Source organism: Salvelinus namaycush, chromosome 2, assembly GCF_016432855.1.
Source record: "Salvelinus namaycush isolate Seneca chromosome 2, SaNama_1.0, whole genome shotgun sequence".
Classification (NCBI taxonomy): domain Eukaryota; kingdom Metazoa; phylum Chordata; class Actinopteri; order Salmoniformes; family Salmonidae; genus Salvelinus; species Salvelinus namaycush.
In genome coordinates this window covers 13,266,186-13,280,572 of record NC_052308.1, presented here as the reverse complement: position 1 = coordinate 13,280,572, position 14,387 = coordinate 13,266,186, and the positions used below count along the sequence as shown (strand labels likewise).

General features: G+C 45.1%; 1 protein-coding gene across 1 annotated transcript in view; it reads left to right on the top strand.

Annotated features, from left to right (window-relative positions):
- LOC120020433 (contactin-4-like) overlaps window positions 1-13,834 on the top strand; it is a 162,233-nt gene extending 148,399 nt beyond the window's left edge. Inside the window, exons 12-22 of the mRNA XM_038964098.1 lie at window positions 599-774; window positions 2,087-2,207; window positions 3,373-3,531; window positions 6,429-6,578; window positions 6,789-6,859; window positions 7,695-7,929; window positions 8,210-8,325; window positions 10,591-10,777; window positions 10,867-10,979; window positions 11,293-11,461; window positions 11,891-13,834. Coding sequence (XP_038820026.1) covers window positions 599-774; window positions 2,087-2,207; window positions 3,373-3,531; window positions 6,429-6,578; window positions 6,789-6,859; window positions 7,695-7,929; window positions 8,210-8,325; window positions 10,591-10,777; window positions 10,867-10,979; window positions 11,293-11,461; window positions 11,891-11,982 — 1,589 coding nt within the window. The 3' untranslated portion in view covers window positions 11,983-13,834. The remainder of the gene's footprint in view (window positions 1-598; window positions 775-2,086; window positions 2,208-3,372; window positions 3,532-6,428; window positions 6,579-6,788; window positions 6,860-7,694; window positions 7,930-8,209; window positions 8,326-10,590; window positions 10,778-10,866; window positions 10,980-11,292; window positions 11,462-11,890) is intronic.
- Window positions 13,835-14,387: the final 553 nt, after the last annotated feature.

Below are 14,387 nucleotides of genomic sequence, written 5' to 3'. Positions count from 1 at the left end.
TGCAGATGGGGGAGTTACAGTACCTACTAACTGAAGGCTGAGCTCACAGTGACACATATCTATATCAATATATATATATATATATATATATATATATATATATATATATATATATATATAGTTACAGATTTAGGATCTTAACTTGATTATAATTAATGGTCATTTGTGTAGGGGTTGATGCATTTTCCATAAGGGAAAATCAGTTGGAAATTACAAACTTCAGAAGTCTTTTTAAACCTCAAATACACTACAAGTTTTACATGTCCTGCTTTGCTGGAAAGTTCAACTGCATCAGGGGGATCAAATGAAGTCCTACATCTGTACAGGGAGACAAGCCATTAGTCCCCACACTGTAACCTCTGGCTGGCTAAAACTGATTAACTCTGGTAATTACAGTAGTTTTTTGTCCTGGGTTAGTGTGTTTTTACTTCCACATGTGGCCGTCTATTTGTTGAATTAGTCATTTATAAAACATGTAAGCTATTAGAACATTTCCTTTTACAGTGTCCTTAGCTTGGGGATTTCACATAGTACTCCATGTAATGCTTTTTGTATGTGTTTCATTCACACTAACAGTAGTGTGTGTGCTGTTTTCCAGAGCCGACCATTATAACAACGGCACCGTCCACACTGGACGTGACTGTAGGAGAGAGCATCGTGCTGCCGTGTCAGGTGACTCATGACCCGTCTCTTAAGCTCATGTTCACCTGGTTCTTCAACGAGCAGCTGATCCACTTTGGCAACCACGGCGGATACTTTGAAAAAGTGGGCGGTGTAAGTGCATAAGCCTCTGAATATTCCCTCCCGATTCCAAGAACCTGCGGGGCGATCAAGGCTCCCATTTATAATCAAAGTGTCATGTCTGAGAAATGGTGCCGTAGTACCAGGCTTTTACACCATGCTTGTCAGGAGCACTGCAATGCATAATGAATAGGAAGAAACACACATCTTTACTACACTGTGTTGGAGATTGCTTATATTTTATTTATGCCACTGCTCTCCCATGAAAAAAAATAAATAATTGTAATTAAAGAGACAGATTTTTCAACCCCCTTCAGAAATGTCACTGAGAAAGGTCAAAGGGTAAAGCTGGTGATACATTGGAACATTGATACTATTTCCCTTCCTTTAGTATAAGTGAGGTCGTAAAAGAGAAGGGTATCTGCAGTGCAGAGAATGTTTGGATCATGTGTATTAATGGGCTGAAAATGTGCTGCACGTAGTTTATTTTGAAATGACATATACATTACACATTCCCCACCCCTCTGTAAAACCTACCAAGCTCAAAACTCTTATCGTCTTTCATTTACATTTTACGGTAACAACAAAACACTTAAAATAGCCTTGTTTAGCTCCCCTGTCTGAAGAAGAGTGATGATAAACATTGTTCCAGAAGTGATTAGTGGAGACATGTACAGTATATGGTCAGGTTGTCATGTTTTTTATTATATTTTAAAATCTTAATTACGTTTTCCTTTTGCCATGGTAAATGACATCACGATAAATGACACCATCTCTAGAGTTAAATACATTTGTACACTGTTTCATTGAAACGTCATGGATCCCTGTAATGATGCAGCAGCTTTTTCCACATCCAATTTAACACTGGTCCTGACTCCACTCAGTGGTGGGCTGATTAAATGATAGTGGGATTAGAAACAAAATGAAAAGAACTTGAGAACTTAGGCTATTAAGCTTTGCTTGATCATTGAAATAATGAGGCCACTCTTCTACAGCTAAAATCAGCACATTTGTATGAATACATTTGTGTAATTATTATGATTAAATGTAAGTACTCTGCCTGTCTCACATTTATAGGTATGCCCATCACCCTTTTAGAACCTGTAAAAAGATAATAGTTTAAACCCTAGAATTATAATACAATAATAAGCATACGAAGACCATGAATAGGTATTTCAAATATTTTTTTCTGCTGACATATTGTTGTCAAATCCGCATATGTCATGTGTTTTAATTGCATATATTAAAATGTTACTACAGTATATTAATCATTGTGTGTGTGTGTGTGTGTGTGTGTGTGTGTGTGTTTGTGTGCATATTTGTTCATGTGTGTGTTGCATGTTAGCAGCATTCCGCTGGGGACATCATGATTCGGAACATCCAGCTGAGACATGCAGGGAAGTACACCTGTGCAGTGCAGACCAAGGTGGACAGCATCTCCATCGCAGCAGACCTGGTGGTCCGAGGTGTCTATACAGGACAAGCAATATTTCATGAAAGATACTTTTATTTATGCTATCAATGATTGGTATTTACTAATTATGTTATAAATGCTTATTTCGTATGATAAAGCATCAAGCAAATGTTAACACTGTCACACATTCAATATGGGTTGAAAAACCTTGTCGTCGGGAAAAACCTTGTAAACCTCACAGAAGTCAGTGAAAAGCCATCCTCGTGTCCTTGAAAGGTAATTGAAGGTCATAGCAATAGAAAATGTAATTTGCTAGGCAACACTCCCACTCAAATAGTTTTGGGTCACTTGATTGGTTCAGTTATCCATGGCAACATACCTACTGGGTACATAACTTAAAAGCATCTCTGACATGTATTGGGGTGCACAATCATGGATTAATTTAAAAACCAAAAGAAGAATCTTGAAATTCATTCTAAAACTAATGTGTTCTCTCCATCTGGTCTTGGTCAGTACCCATGCTGCAACATTCTGTATGTATTTTTCAGTTGACCAATGGCTTTCTTGGGACCAGACAGGAGAGCATTACAGTAGTCAAGCCGGCTTGTAATAAAAGCACAGATGAGTCTCTGTATCAGCCTGAGAGCGAAACGGCCACACCTTGGCAATGTTCATTGCCCCTGAATTAAATGTGCGGCTAGATTCTCTCTGTGCTTTGACTCCAACAATAAGTACCTTGGTCTTGTCTTGATTTAGCTGGAGGAAGTTGTGAGCCATCCAAGTATTTAAATCACGAATACAGTCTAACAATGTATCCGTGGAGCTAAAATCCTCTGGTGAAACATAAAGCAGTCTGTGTTTATTCTCCATTGTCTTGGGCATGCCTCTAATTGTGATGTGAAGGCATCATACTCTGAGAAAATAACATTGAATCTAATGAGATAGAAAGGCTCCCTGCGGTTTGCTCACCAAACTGATTTTGCCAGCTGTACTCCCACTGCTGAAGGTGGACAGTGATCAGGACACCACTGTTCCCTGCTCTGCCTTTATCACAATCCTCTCTCTCTCTCTCGCGCTCTCACACTCCTCACACTCTCTCTCTCTGCCTCTCTCTTTCCCTTTCCTCACTGTCTCTCCCTCCCTCTCTTTCCCCCACACCTCTCTCTGAACACCCCCCTCTCTCTGGCTCCCTGCCTGGTTGTGCCCCATATCTGCAGGTCCCCCAGGCCCACCTACCAGCATCCATGTAGAAGAAATCAGTGACACCACAGCCTCTCTCTCCTGGAGACCGGGGCCTGATAATCACAGTCCAATTACCACATACACTATCCAGGCCAGGACACCCTTCTCCCTGGGCTGGCAGGCTGTCACCACAGGTAGGCTCTCCAACCAGCCATTGCCTCATCAAAGTGTTATATAGGGGTCTGATCTCCATTTTCTCTTCTCCCCTGTGAGAATATATATAGGCCTGTGAGTGATTTTACTTTGATGCCAAATGGCACTCGATTGTTCAGTGACCGGGTTGACTGCAGTTTTACTTGACTGCAGGGTTTTTTGAAACATATATTTCTGACTTACAGTGAAGGGAGCTATTTGATAGCATAGAAAAGTGCCCCATACGAAAGTTTGGATGCCGGATCTCTATATCTTAGAGCTGGGACGATAAACAAAAAAAGATCCATACCGATCACTCATCACAGGCATTTTGCTGATATCGTTCATTACGATAAGTAGCCTATACTAGAGAAATGTGAAGTTGAAATGAAATAAGTTTGCTAATGGGTGATTTTTAATGGGACAATTGATGGCTACAACCATAGTAGTAGTTTAAAGGATCATTTAAAAAAACTGTGGTGCACTTATCGTTCTATTTATCATTATTACGTCAATTCAGGTAATTTATAGCAATATTGGTCCATATCACCCAGTTCTACTATATCATCTACAATAGAACAGGGTGTAGGTCCATATCACCCAGTTCTACTATATCATCTACAATAGAACAGGGTGTAGGTCCATGTCACCCAGTTCTACTACATCATCTACAATAGAACAGGGTGTAGGTCCATATCACCCAGTTCTACTATATCATCTACAATAGAACAGGGTGTATGCATGCATGGTGCTGGGGCGGCAGGTAGCCTAGTGGTTAGAGGGAGGTAGCCTATTGGTTAGAGGGGGGCGGCAGGTAGCCTATTGGTTAGAGGGGGGCGGCAGATAGCCTATTGGTTAGAGGGGGGCGGCAGGTAGCCTATTGGTTAGAGGGGGGCGGCAGGTAGCCTATTGGTTAGAGGGGGGCGGCAGGTAGCCTATTGGTTAGAGGGGGGCGGCAGGTAGCCTATTGGTTAGAGGGGGGCGGCAGGTAGCCTATTGGTTAGAGGGGGGCGGCAGGTAGCCTATTGGTTAGAGGGGGGCGGCAGGTAGCCTATTGGTTAGAGGGGGGCGGCAGGTAGCCTATTGGTTAGAGGGGGGCGGCAGGTAGCCTATTGGTTAGAGGGGGGCGGCAGGTAGCCTATTGGTTAGAGGGGGGCGGCAGGTAGCCCATTGGTTAGAGGGGGGCGGCAGGTAGCCCATTGGTTAGAGGGGGGCGGCAGGTAGCCCATTGGTTAGAGGGGGGCGGCAGGTAGCCCATTGGTTAGAGGGGGGCGGCAGGTAGCCCATTGGTTAGAGGGGGGCGGCAGGTAGCCCATTGGTTAGAGGGGGGCGGCAGGTAGCCCATTGGTTAGAGGGGGGCGGCAGGTAGCCCATTGGTTAGAGGGGGGCGGCAGGTAGCCCATTGGTTAGAGGGGGGCGGCAGGTAGCCCATTGGTTAGAGGGGGGCGGCAGGTGGCCCATTGGTTAGAGGGGGGCGGCAGGTGGCCCATTGGTTAGAGGGGGGCGGCAGGTGGCCCATTGGTTAGAGGGGGGCGGCAGGTGGCCCATTGGTTAGAGGGGGGCGGCAGGTGGCCCATTGGTTAGAGGGGGGCGGCAGGTGGCCCATTGGTTAGAGGGGGGCGGCAGGTGGCCCATTGGTTAGAGGGGGGCGGCAGGTGGCCCATTGGTTAGAGGGGGGCGGCAGGTGGCCCATTGGTTAGAGGGGGGCGGCAGGTGGCCCATTGGTTAGAGGGGGGCGGCAGGTGGCCCATTGGTTAGAGGGGGGCGGCAGGTGGCCCATTGGTTAGAGGGGGGCGGCAGGTGGCCCATTGGTTAGAGGGGGGCGGCAGGTGGCCCATTGGTTAGAGGGGGGCGGCAGGTGGCCCATTGGTTAGAGGGGGGCGGCAGGTGGCCCATTGATTAGAGGGGGGCGGCAGGTGGCCCATTGGTTAGAGGGGGGCGGCAGGTGGCCCATTGGTTAGAGGGGGGCGGCAGGTGGCCCATTGGTTAGAGGGGGGCGGCAGGTGGCCCATTGGTTAGAGGGGGGCGGCAGGTGGCCCATTGGTTAGAGGCAGGTGGCCCATTGGTTAGAGGCAGGTGGCCCATTGGTTAGAGGCAGGTGGCCCATTGGTTAGAGGCAGGTGGCCCATTGGTTAGAGGCAGGTGGCCCATTGGTTAGAGGCAGGTGGCCTATTGGTTAGAGGCAGGTGGCCTATTGGTTAGAGGCAGGTGGCCTATTGGTTAGAGGCAGGTGGCCTAGTGGTTAGAGGCAGGTGGCCTAGTGGTTAGAGGCAGGTGGCCTAGTGGTTAGAGGCAGGTGGCCTAGTGGTTAGAGGCAGGTGGCCTAGTGGTTAGAGGCAGGTGGCCTAGTGGTTAGAGGCAGGTGGCCTAGTGGTTAGAGGCAGGTGGCCTAGTGGTTAGAGGAGGGAGGCAGGTGGCCTAGTGGTTAGAGGAGGGAGGCAGGTGGCCTAGTGGTTAGAGCGTTGGGCAGGAACCGAAAGATTGCTGGATCGAATCCCTGAGCTGACAAGGTAAAAATCTGTCGTTCTGCCCCTGAACAAGGCAGTTAACCCACTGTTCCCCGGTAGGTCCTCATTTGTAAATAAGAATTTGATCTTAACTGACTTGTCTAGTTAAATAAAGTTACATGGTTGGTGCTGTTCTAATTATTTTGTGCAGAAGCCTGTTAGTTTGGGGAGTTGCCTTTATGATCCAGACAAACAGAGCTCTACGTATGAGCAAACGTGGAAACCAAGTGAACTCCACCCTTGTGTGTGTGCGTGTGAGTACAACATGTGTCCTTCTGACTGATTAGTCCCCTGCACCTGTGGAGTGTGCTCAGTGGGCCTGTCAGCCTAGAGGACACTCTCCTGCTACCTGCTTCATTCTGAGGGGAGGGGGCTGTTTTGTTTTGTGCCAGTTCCTGAGGTGGTGGGGGGCCGCAGTCTGACAGCTACAGTAATAGACCTGAGCCCCTGGGTGGAATATGAGTTCAGAGTCCTGGCAAGCAACGCCATTGGGACTGGGGAGCCCAGCAAACCATCCAAACAAGCAAGGACAAAGGAGACATGTATGTACTGTTTTCATGGATCCCTTCAATTCTGCATGTTTTCTGTGTTTCTTATGTGAGTGTACTTGCCATTTAGTTGGTCTGGTATGGTGGAAAGCTATTTCAATGTAAAAAAAAAATATCTTATCCGAATGTGTTATTATCATGTTATCATTGATGGCTGGTGTCAACTGACTTGAGCAGGATAAAAATTACCCTCTGTTTCCCCAGCTCCGAAGGTCACACCAGCTAATGTGAGCGGAGGTGGAGGCAGTCGCTCAGAATTAGTCATCACTTGGGAGGTAAGCAAGCCGCCTGCTTCCATACTCCCTCACACGTGGAGGGGAAGGCAGACGTCATTATTCTCTAAGGAATCGGGCCGTTGTTGCATTAATAACAGCAGGCAGGCTTAAAGTATGGCATTTCATTTTTAAGAACAGAGAAGCAATAACTGCTGCTGTCACCCTGGGGAGAGAAAAATGCCTTTGCGGTTTTAATAATATAATTAAACAGAATGGTTCTTCACAAAGTCACAAGCAACTTTTCAAAGATTTTGTTTTACTTATCTTTTTTTATATGAAGCTTCCTTCTTAATCAGTCCCGTTTTGAAGACTCATATTTATTCCAGCTGCTTGAAAATCATCCACTGCTGTGAAAGTTTTGCTGAATGGCTATTGAATGCTGGTTTCAATTTGAGAGTTAAAATCAAGTCTAACTTCGACATGAACAAAGTTCTAACACAGTTCTACATACTACACAATAGCTATGACTCTGTCAATGTCTTTCTTTTCCCAAGTGTTATAAAATAAAATGCCCTTTATATAACCATCTTTAGAGGAGTGTTGACTTAAACAATAAAAGTCAGTCCCCAGAAATATATGAAATATGATGTGCTTTCAGTCTTAACAAGCTGTCATGCTGAGGGCGAGTTATTATGGACGGCTGTGTGTGTTCACTACTTGTGCACCAGCTTTAATGTGTGTGTGTGTGTGTGTGTGTGTGTGTGTGTGTGTGTGTGTGTGTGTGTGTGTGTGTGTGTGTGTGTGTGTGTGTGTGTGTGTGTGTGTGTGTGTGTGTGTGTGTGTGTGTGTGTGTGTGTGTGTGTGTGTGTGTGTGTGTGTGTGTGTTTTCTTGCAGCCTGTTCCTGAGGAGCTGCAGAACGGAGGAGGGTTTGGCTATGTGGTGGCCTTCAGACCGTCCGGAGCCACAGGCTGGATGCAGGCTGCCGTGCCCTCATCAGAAGCCTCCAAATATGTCTTTAAGAACGAGAGCATCCAGCCCTTCTCCCCCTTCCAAGTGAAGGTTGGAGTGTACAACAACGAAGGGGAAGGCCCATTCGGACCCGTCATCACCATCTACTCTGCAGAGGAAGGTTGGTAAAGAATAATGTCATGTCAGTCTGAGACGCAGAGAAGCAGCAGTGCGTTTAAAGGCCAATGGAGAGGCGTCTCTGGACTGTTTATTCCCGGTCATTACAGTGATCTTTTAACACATGCACTTCTATCTACATCTGCAGATGGTTGGTTCCTACTTTTGCTGCTGGTTCTGGTTCTCTCTCTGTACTGCTGATGAAAGAGATGGACCCACTTTAAGGGTCATCAAAGCCTGCAATACTTTTAAACTAATTAAAAGTATGTTTTTCATTAACCCAGAGCCTGGCAGAGCGCCCACCAGGATCCGTGCCAAGAGTCTGTCTGCGTCTGAGATTGAGGTTTCATGGAAAGCCCTGCCTTGGAACACCAGCAAGAGAAGAGTTCTAGGCTATGAGGTAAGTCAAGTTCTTTGTGTGTGTGTGTGTGTGTGTGTGTGTGTGTGTGTGTGTGTGTGTGTGTGTGTGTGTGTGTGTGTGTGTGTGTGTGTGTGTGTGTGTGTGTGTGTGTGTGTGTGTGTGTGTGTGTGTGCGCGCGTGTTTGCAGGGCCGTGCACAGAACTTTCAGGGGCAGGTGCATAAATAAAGGGTGCCCCCCCCCTCCCCACCGACTTGAAAAAATAAGCTACTTTCATAAGCAAGTTACAGTGCCTCCTAAAGACATGACTGATATGGGGAAAAGATGGTGGGCTATCAGCTGATTGTTGATGATAATTGTTTTGTTGATTGTGATTTATCTTCGATGCTTTTATTTAACTTATAATATGAATAATCTTCTAACTCATGATATATGGCTAGCTGGCTAGTGGCTTGTGTGTATATTTTATATATGGTGGTTAGCTAGAGTCTAGACCAGGGCTCTTCAACCCTGTTCCTGGAGAGAGACGTCTAGACCAGGGCTCTTCAACCCTGTTCCTGGAGAGCTACCCTCCTGTAAGGTTTTCAATTCAACCCCAGTTGTAATCAATCTTATTCAGCTTATCAACCAGCTACTGTAACTATTAGAATCAGGTGGGCTAAATTAGAGGTGGAGCTAAAGCCTAAGGGACGATAGCTCTCCAGGAACAGGGTTGGAGAGCCCCGGTCTAGACGTCTCTCTCCAGGAACGGGGTTGGAGAGCCCCGGTCTAGACGTCTCTCTCCAGGAACGGGGTTGGAGAGCCCCGGTCTAGACGTCTCTCTCCAGGAACGGGGTTGGAGAGCCCCGGTCTAGACGTCTCTCTCCAGGAACGGGGTTTGAGAGCCCCGGTCTAGACGTCTCTCTCCAGGAACGGGGTTGGAGAGCCCCGGTCTAGACGTCTCTCTCCAGGAACGGGGTTGGAGAGCCCCGGTCTAGACGTCTCTCTCCAGGAACGGGGTTGAAGAGCCCCGGTCTAGACGTTTCTCTCCAGGAACGGGGTTTGGAGAGCCCTGGTCTAGACTACCAGTGTTGCTGCTGCCCTGACACACGTGCAACTCCTGATTGAAGAAGGGATGAGTTGGGTCAGAGGGTCGTAGATGCAGCTGTTCCTCTCTGTCTTTCTGCCTCTCTCTGCTGCGCATATCAACCAACCTGACTGAATATTGATGATGATGTAAATCAAGTGTTATCAAGTGTTAATCAAATGTTATGCTGCAGCTGCTGTGGCAGTACTGTTATAACTTTCTACACACACTCGACCGGTGACCGCTTCTCAAGCCATTCATATTTGCATACCGAGTGCGTGCATTCTCCATACAGGGCAGACTGGGAAACAGACACAACGTGCGAGCTTTGTACTGGGCAGACCAACAGGCACAGCCAACCAAAAGGGGAAAAAAAGAGCACTTGGCAGGTGGTAGGACAAAGCTCATGCACATTGGGCATCTCAGATCTAATAGCTTGTTATGTGTAATGGTCCAGCCTCTCTCTCTCTCTCTCTCTCGCTCTCTCTCCCTCTCCCTCTCCCTCTCCCTCTCCCCTCCCTCTCCCTCTCCCTCTTCTCTTCTCTCTCTTTTCTCTCTCTTGGTTGGTTGCGCCTCTGTCTGTGCTGTGCTGTGCTCAGTGTTGTTGCTAACTATACTGATTATTCTAACAGTCTAGTGATGAAATGCACCAGGAGACATGGGGGATGTTTAGCCTATAAACCACACAGTATTGTAGGTATAAAAAAAAACTGTGGCTTTGTGGTCTGTTAGTTGATTGTAATTCTTAGTCAGCTCACTTTTCAAATGCTTTTACAGTATATAAACAAATTGCCTATTTTCATTCATGGGATGCATAAAGTACTGGAATTATGAATTGTTGACCATTTAAAGGAACCAGGGAAGTGGGCCTGAGCAAACTGTTCCTGCGAGGTAAGACAAATTATATTTGTTCTGTCAACCGTGCCAGCTATTTCAGCCTGGACACTCGGGTGTCACAGAAAATCTGAAAATCAGTCAACTTGACAGCTGGGACATTTTGCACATGGTGATTTCTTTTTAACCACGCCATTTAAACACTCCCTCACTTCATGAGCTACGTAACCAAAACCAAAGCACCTTACCCATGGAAAGACGACACTGTATGAGGTGACACACCATACAATGAAATGCTGTTTTTATACCAATTTACTGCACTCACTGTAGTTCCAGTTTACAGTTGTCCTGTCAGACTAGTGTCTGCATTAATGTCCCTGGTTATCCTCTGTCTATCTGGTCTCAGTTGAGGTACTGGGAGAAGAGAGAGAGGGAGGAGGCAGCCAGTGTCCAGAGGACGGTAGGCAACCAGACGTCAGCCATTATCCGAGGGGTGAGAGGAAGTAACACTTACTACGTCACAGTGAGAGCGTACAACACGGCCGGGGCTGGGCCTCCTAGTGTCACTGTCAATGTCACCACCAAGAAACCACGTAAGCATCAACCCTGCCTTAGAGAGGTTGTTTCCACTGACTTATTGGAGATCATGTGATCTTCATCTACATGTATCTGTGTCCCTCAGCACCCAGCCAGCCCCCAGTGAAAGTGATGTGGAACACATTGAATTCCAAGATAATCCTGAACTGGGAGCAAGTCAAGGCCCTGGAAAATGAGTCAGAGGTCACTGGCTACAAAGTAAGGAAGCATTTAGTCGTCACTAGTTGACACAGCCACAAAGTCATAAACCATGCCTATTTCTACAATTTATCTGATTTCAATTTTGATTTTGTGGCTGTGCTATCTAGTGAAAACCTAAGCCCTGACTACATTGATTTAGTTAGGAATAGTGCACGTTGCCATGGTTTCTCCCAGGTGACCTTTCAATTTTGACTTTGTGATTGTGCTTTCTAGTGGAAACTGAAGCATTGACTACAATGATTTAGTTAGAAATAGTGCCTGTTGTCATGGTTTCTCCCGGTGACCTTTTACCTGTGTGGTCCGTCCCTAGGTGCTCTACAAGCGTAACCGACACAGCCGCCCTAGTGTCATGGAAACCAACACGACGTCGGTGGAGCTCTCCCTGCCTATGAATGAGGAGTACTTCATCCAGATCAAACCATTTGGGGAAGGAGGAGAGGGGAGCAGTAGCAGACAGATCACCATCCCCAGAATACCAGGTCAGTCAATAGTGGACTGCTCCCTCACACTTCAATGATCTCAATGGTGTTGCTTAGAGCTATTGCCAATACTGGTTTATTGTCATGACTAGGGACCTGAATTTTTTGTGGCCCTAAGCCATGACTTCAAAAGGAACAGATAGAGTGGGGACGATTTGGTACACACACAAAATCTAATCAGGCCAGGATTCAATATGATCGCGGGAACATTGCCTTTAAAAGGTGGATAGCTGACAAAGCGCGATCGGATTGAATCCTGGCCTAAATACATTTTGTATTCAGAAATGTATGTAAATATGCCCAAGGTTTGATCACCAAAGCATGTAATAGCACAAAAAGCCTTCAACAATGAATTGCCAACTAGGCTGCTTGTCTTTTTATGCGTAAACGGACAGACTAACAAAGCCCATTTATTTTCATGTTTTTCAGGTCCCAATGCAATTGGCTCGGCGACCAAGGTCTCTACTTTATCAGCCCTCAGTACAATAGCATTGTCTTTCACAGCGCGAACATCGTTATGACAAAGCGCTCCCAGTGAACATTGCATCTGATGCGGAGGCATCTCAACAACGGAACACAAACACCCTCCGTCTGGTGTAACTAGATCCATTCATTTAGGTTTTAGAGGCAGGAGGACGAGCAACGTTGGAAAAAGTCATTGAGATGAGAAGGAGAGAAAGGGCCCCGCTTTCAACATCCCGCCGGCCGGCGAGAACAGGAAATCCACCGATGTCTTGACTCTGTTGTTACCAAAGCAGCTTTCATTAAAATGTCTTATATGCATCTTTTGTATGATATGTCTAGCTTTTATAGATTTATTTTGAAACCAATTCATAATTAGTCTGGGCTTTTTAGAAAAGGCAAGGTTGAGTGGAGTTCAGTGTATGCCCATACTTACTTACAGATACATTTTTTAAGTTTTCAGTTTGTTGGAAAGAGCACTTTTGTTGTCTAAAGTGAAGAACATTTTCTGGTCAAAAATAAACCTGTAACTGTGGTTTCATGTCAAACAAAGACCATAATTCAGTCTTCTTAGAAACTTAGGAATTGTTACCATTGAAATTATGTGTGTATTGCTAACTATTTTTTTATTACTCCATAAAACATTGCACTGATGCCTGAGGAAAAATTTGACTTAACAAAAATGTGACATTATGTTAAAGGATGAGAGTGACTTTATTCACCCTCACTGGTTTGAAGTCCCATCTTCCGCAGGTTCCTCAACCTTGACCATTTAATTGCACTGGTGACTGGACCCTCATATGGCTGTCTATCTCATCCTCTCAGTTAGCCATGTGTCTACTCTGTAGCTATTCTATTCAACCTCTGTTAGCCGTATGTCTACTCTGTAGCTATTCTATTCATCCTCTCAGTTAGCCATGTGTCTACTCTGTAGCTATTCTATTCTTTGCCTTGTGTGTGCCTCATCATATGTTCAAAACCCTCAGGTCCTTAAAGAGCCTTAAACTTATATATATCAACAACTATTAGAAACCTAGATGTCTGTTATACAGGTGCTGTATGATGTGTAGCTACACACTGCATCAATAGACAGGTTGTAGAGGTTTGAGTTATTACCATCCAATGTATATTCCTATGGTCATTCTTAGGGCCAAGTTATGTAGTCAAGAAAATCTCCTTGTCCTAGTTATATATTATAGTTAGGGCCAGGGTTTTTTCCTGACCCTGTGACCTCGCCAGGAAAATCTCCTGGCTCTTGTCATTCTGTATGAAGGAGTGGTGTGTTTCAACAGCATGGTGCTGTTCAGTATGGTTTAAGGGCAACGTGGGAAGCCTGGGACATTTTAGTGGGTTCACTGACTGCATCCTTACTAAAAGACAAATGCTGCTGATGATCCTTTCCTTTCCCATAGTCTTCTGATGCTGTTTGAAACTGGTACAGTACATTACGTATGTAGCTTGTAGTCCAGTGAAGAAGTCAAAAGTGCAGGTAGTTTGTAGTACTTTCAAAGGGAAGTTTAGGCAGGAATCATGCATCGAGAAATGTGTAATATACTTTTTTGTACACTTCAGATCATTTATATACAATGAAAACCTTTCTAAAGAGCTGATTAAGTTGGTTTTTATGTAATAACACATGTTTCATACAGTAGCTAAATGTCGCTTAGCATGAATGTGTTTGCCCTTTTCTGTACATCTGCTAACTGACTGAATGGCTTGAGACCACGCAAAGAGAGCAGGTTTGTGCATCTCTACCCGTTAAACCACTATGTCTGGGCTTCTGTCTCAGACAGGTATGTCATCCTGTAGGCCTACACCCTTTGGGATTTACCAGTACAACTATCCATTTACTCCATGTCAAGTTCTGTTTTTTTGCTGTTTGTTTATACTGTGTTATTGAATAAAGTTTATTGATTTATAGAAGTGAGTGAAATTCAATGGATTTATTTCTCTATGCTTATTCAATGTACTGTAATCTGTATTCATTATCTTGTAATTCACCATGAATCCACTAGGTAGTGCCGCATGCTTAATTTTGAGATATCCAGTGACAGTCAAAATGTTCAAAATAAGAAGAAAATATAAATTGCCACTTGGCAGTAATAAGGTAGATCAATAACCATTTGAATTGATATCTTAATTTGAGGATACTGATGATTATACTCAATAGAATGTTATACTACTGTAATCTTATTCCCAATTGCAATTCCGGTAAGAGCCACAAGATAGCAATGCAGGATACTAAACAAATGAAATGTACTGTGCTTACAGTCTCAAGACCTTTATCTGTTTTCACATCTTGCAGCATTTGTCTTCATCATGAAATTGCAGAGACAATGTGAATCGCACTGAGACATTTATTTATGTATGTTTTCCATTTAAACTGAATGCAAATACAGCAAACACACAGCACCACACACTTGGGGAATGAAGAGCAAAGGGTTGAGGTGAATTGAAGTACGGG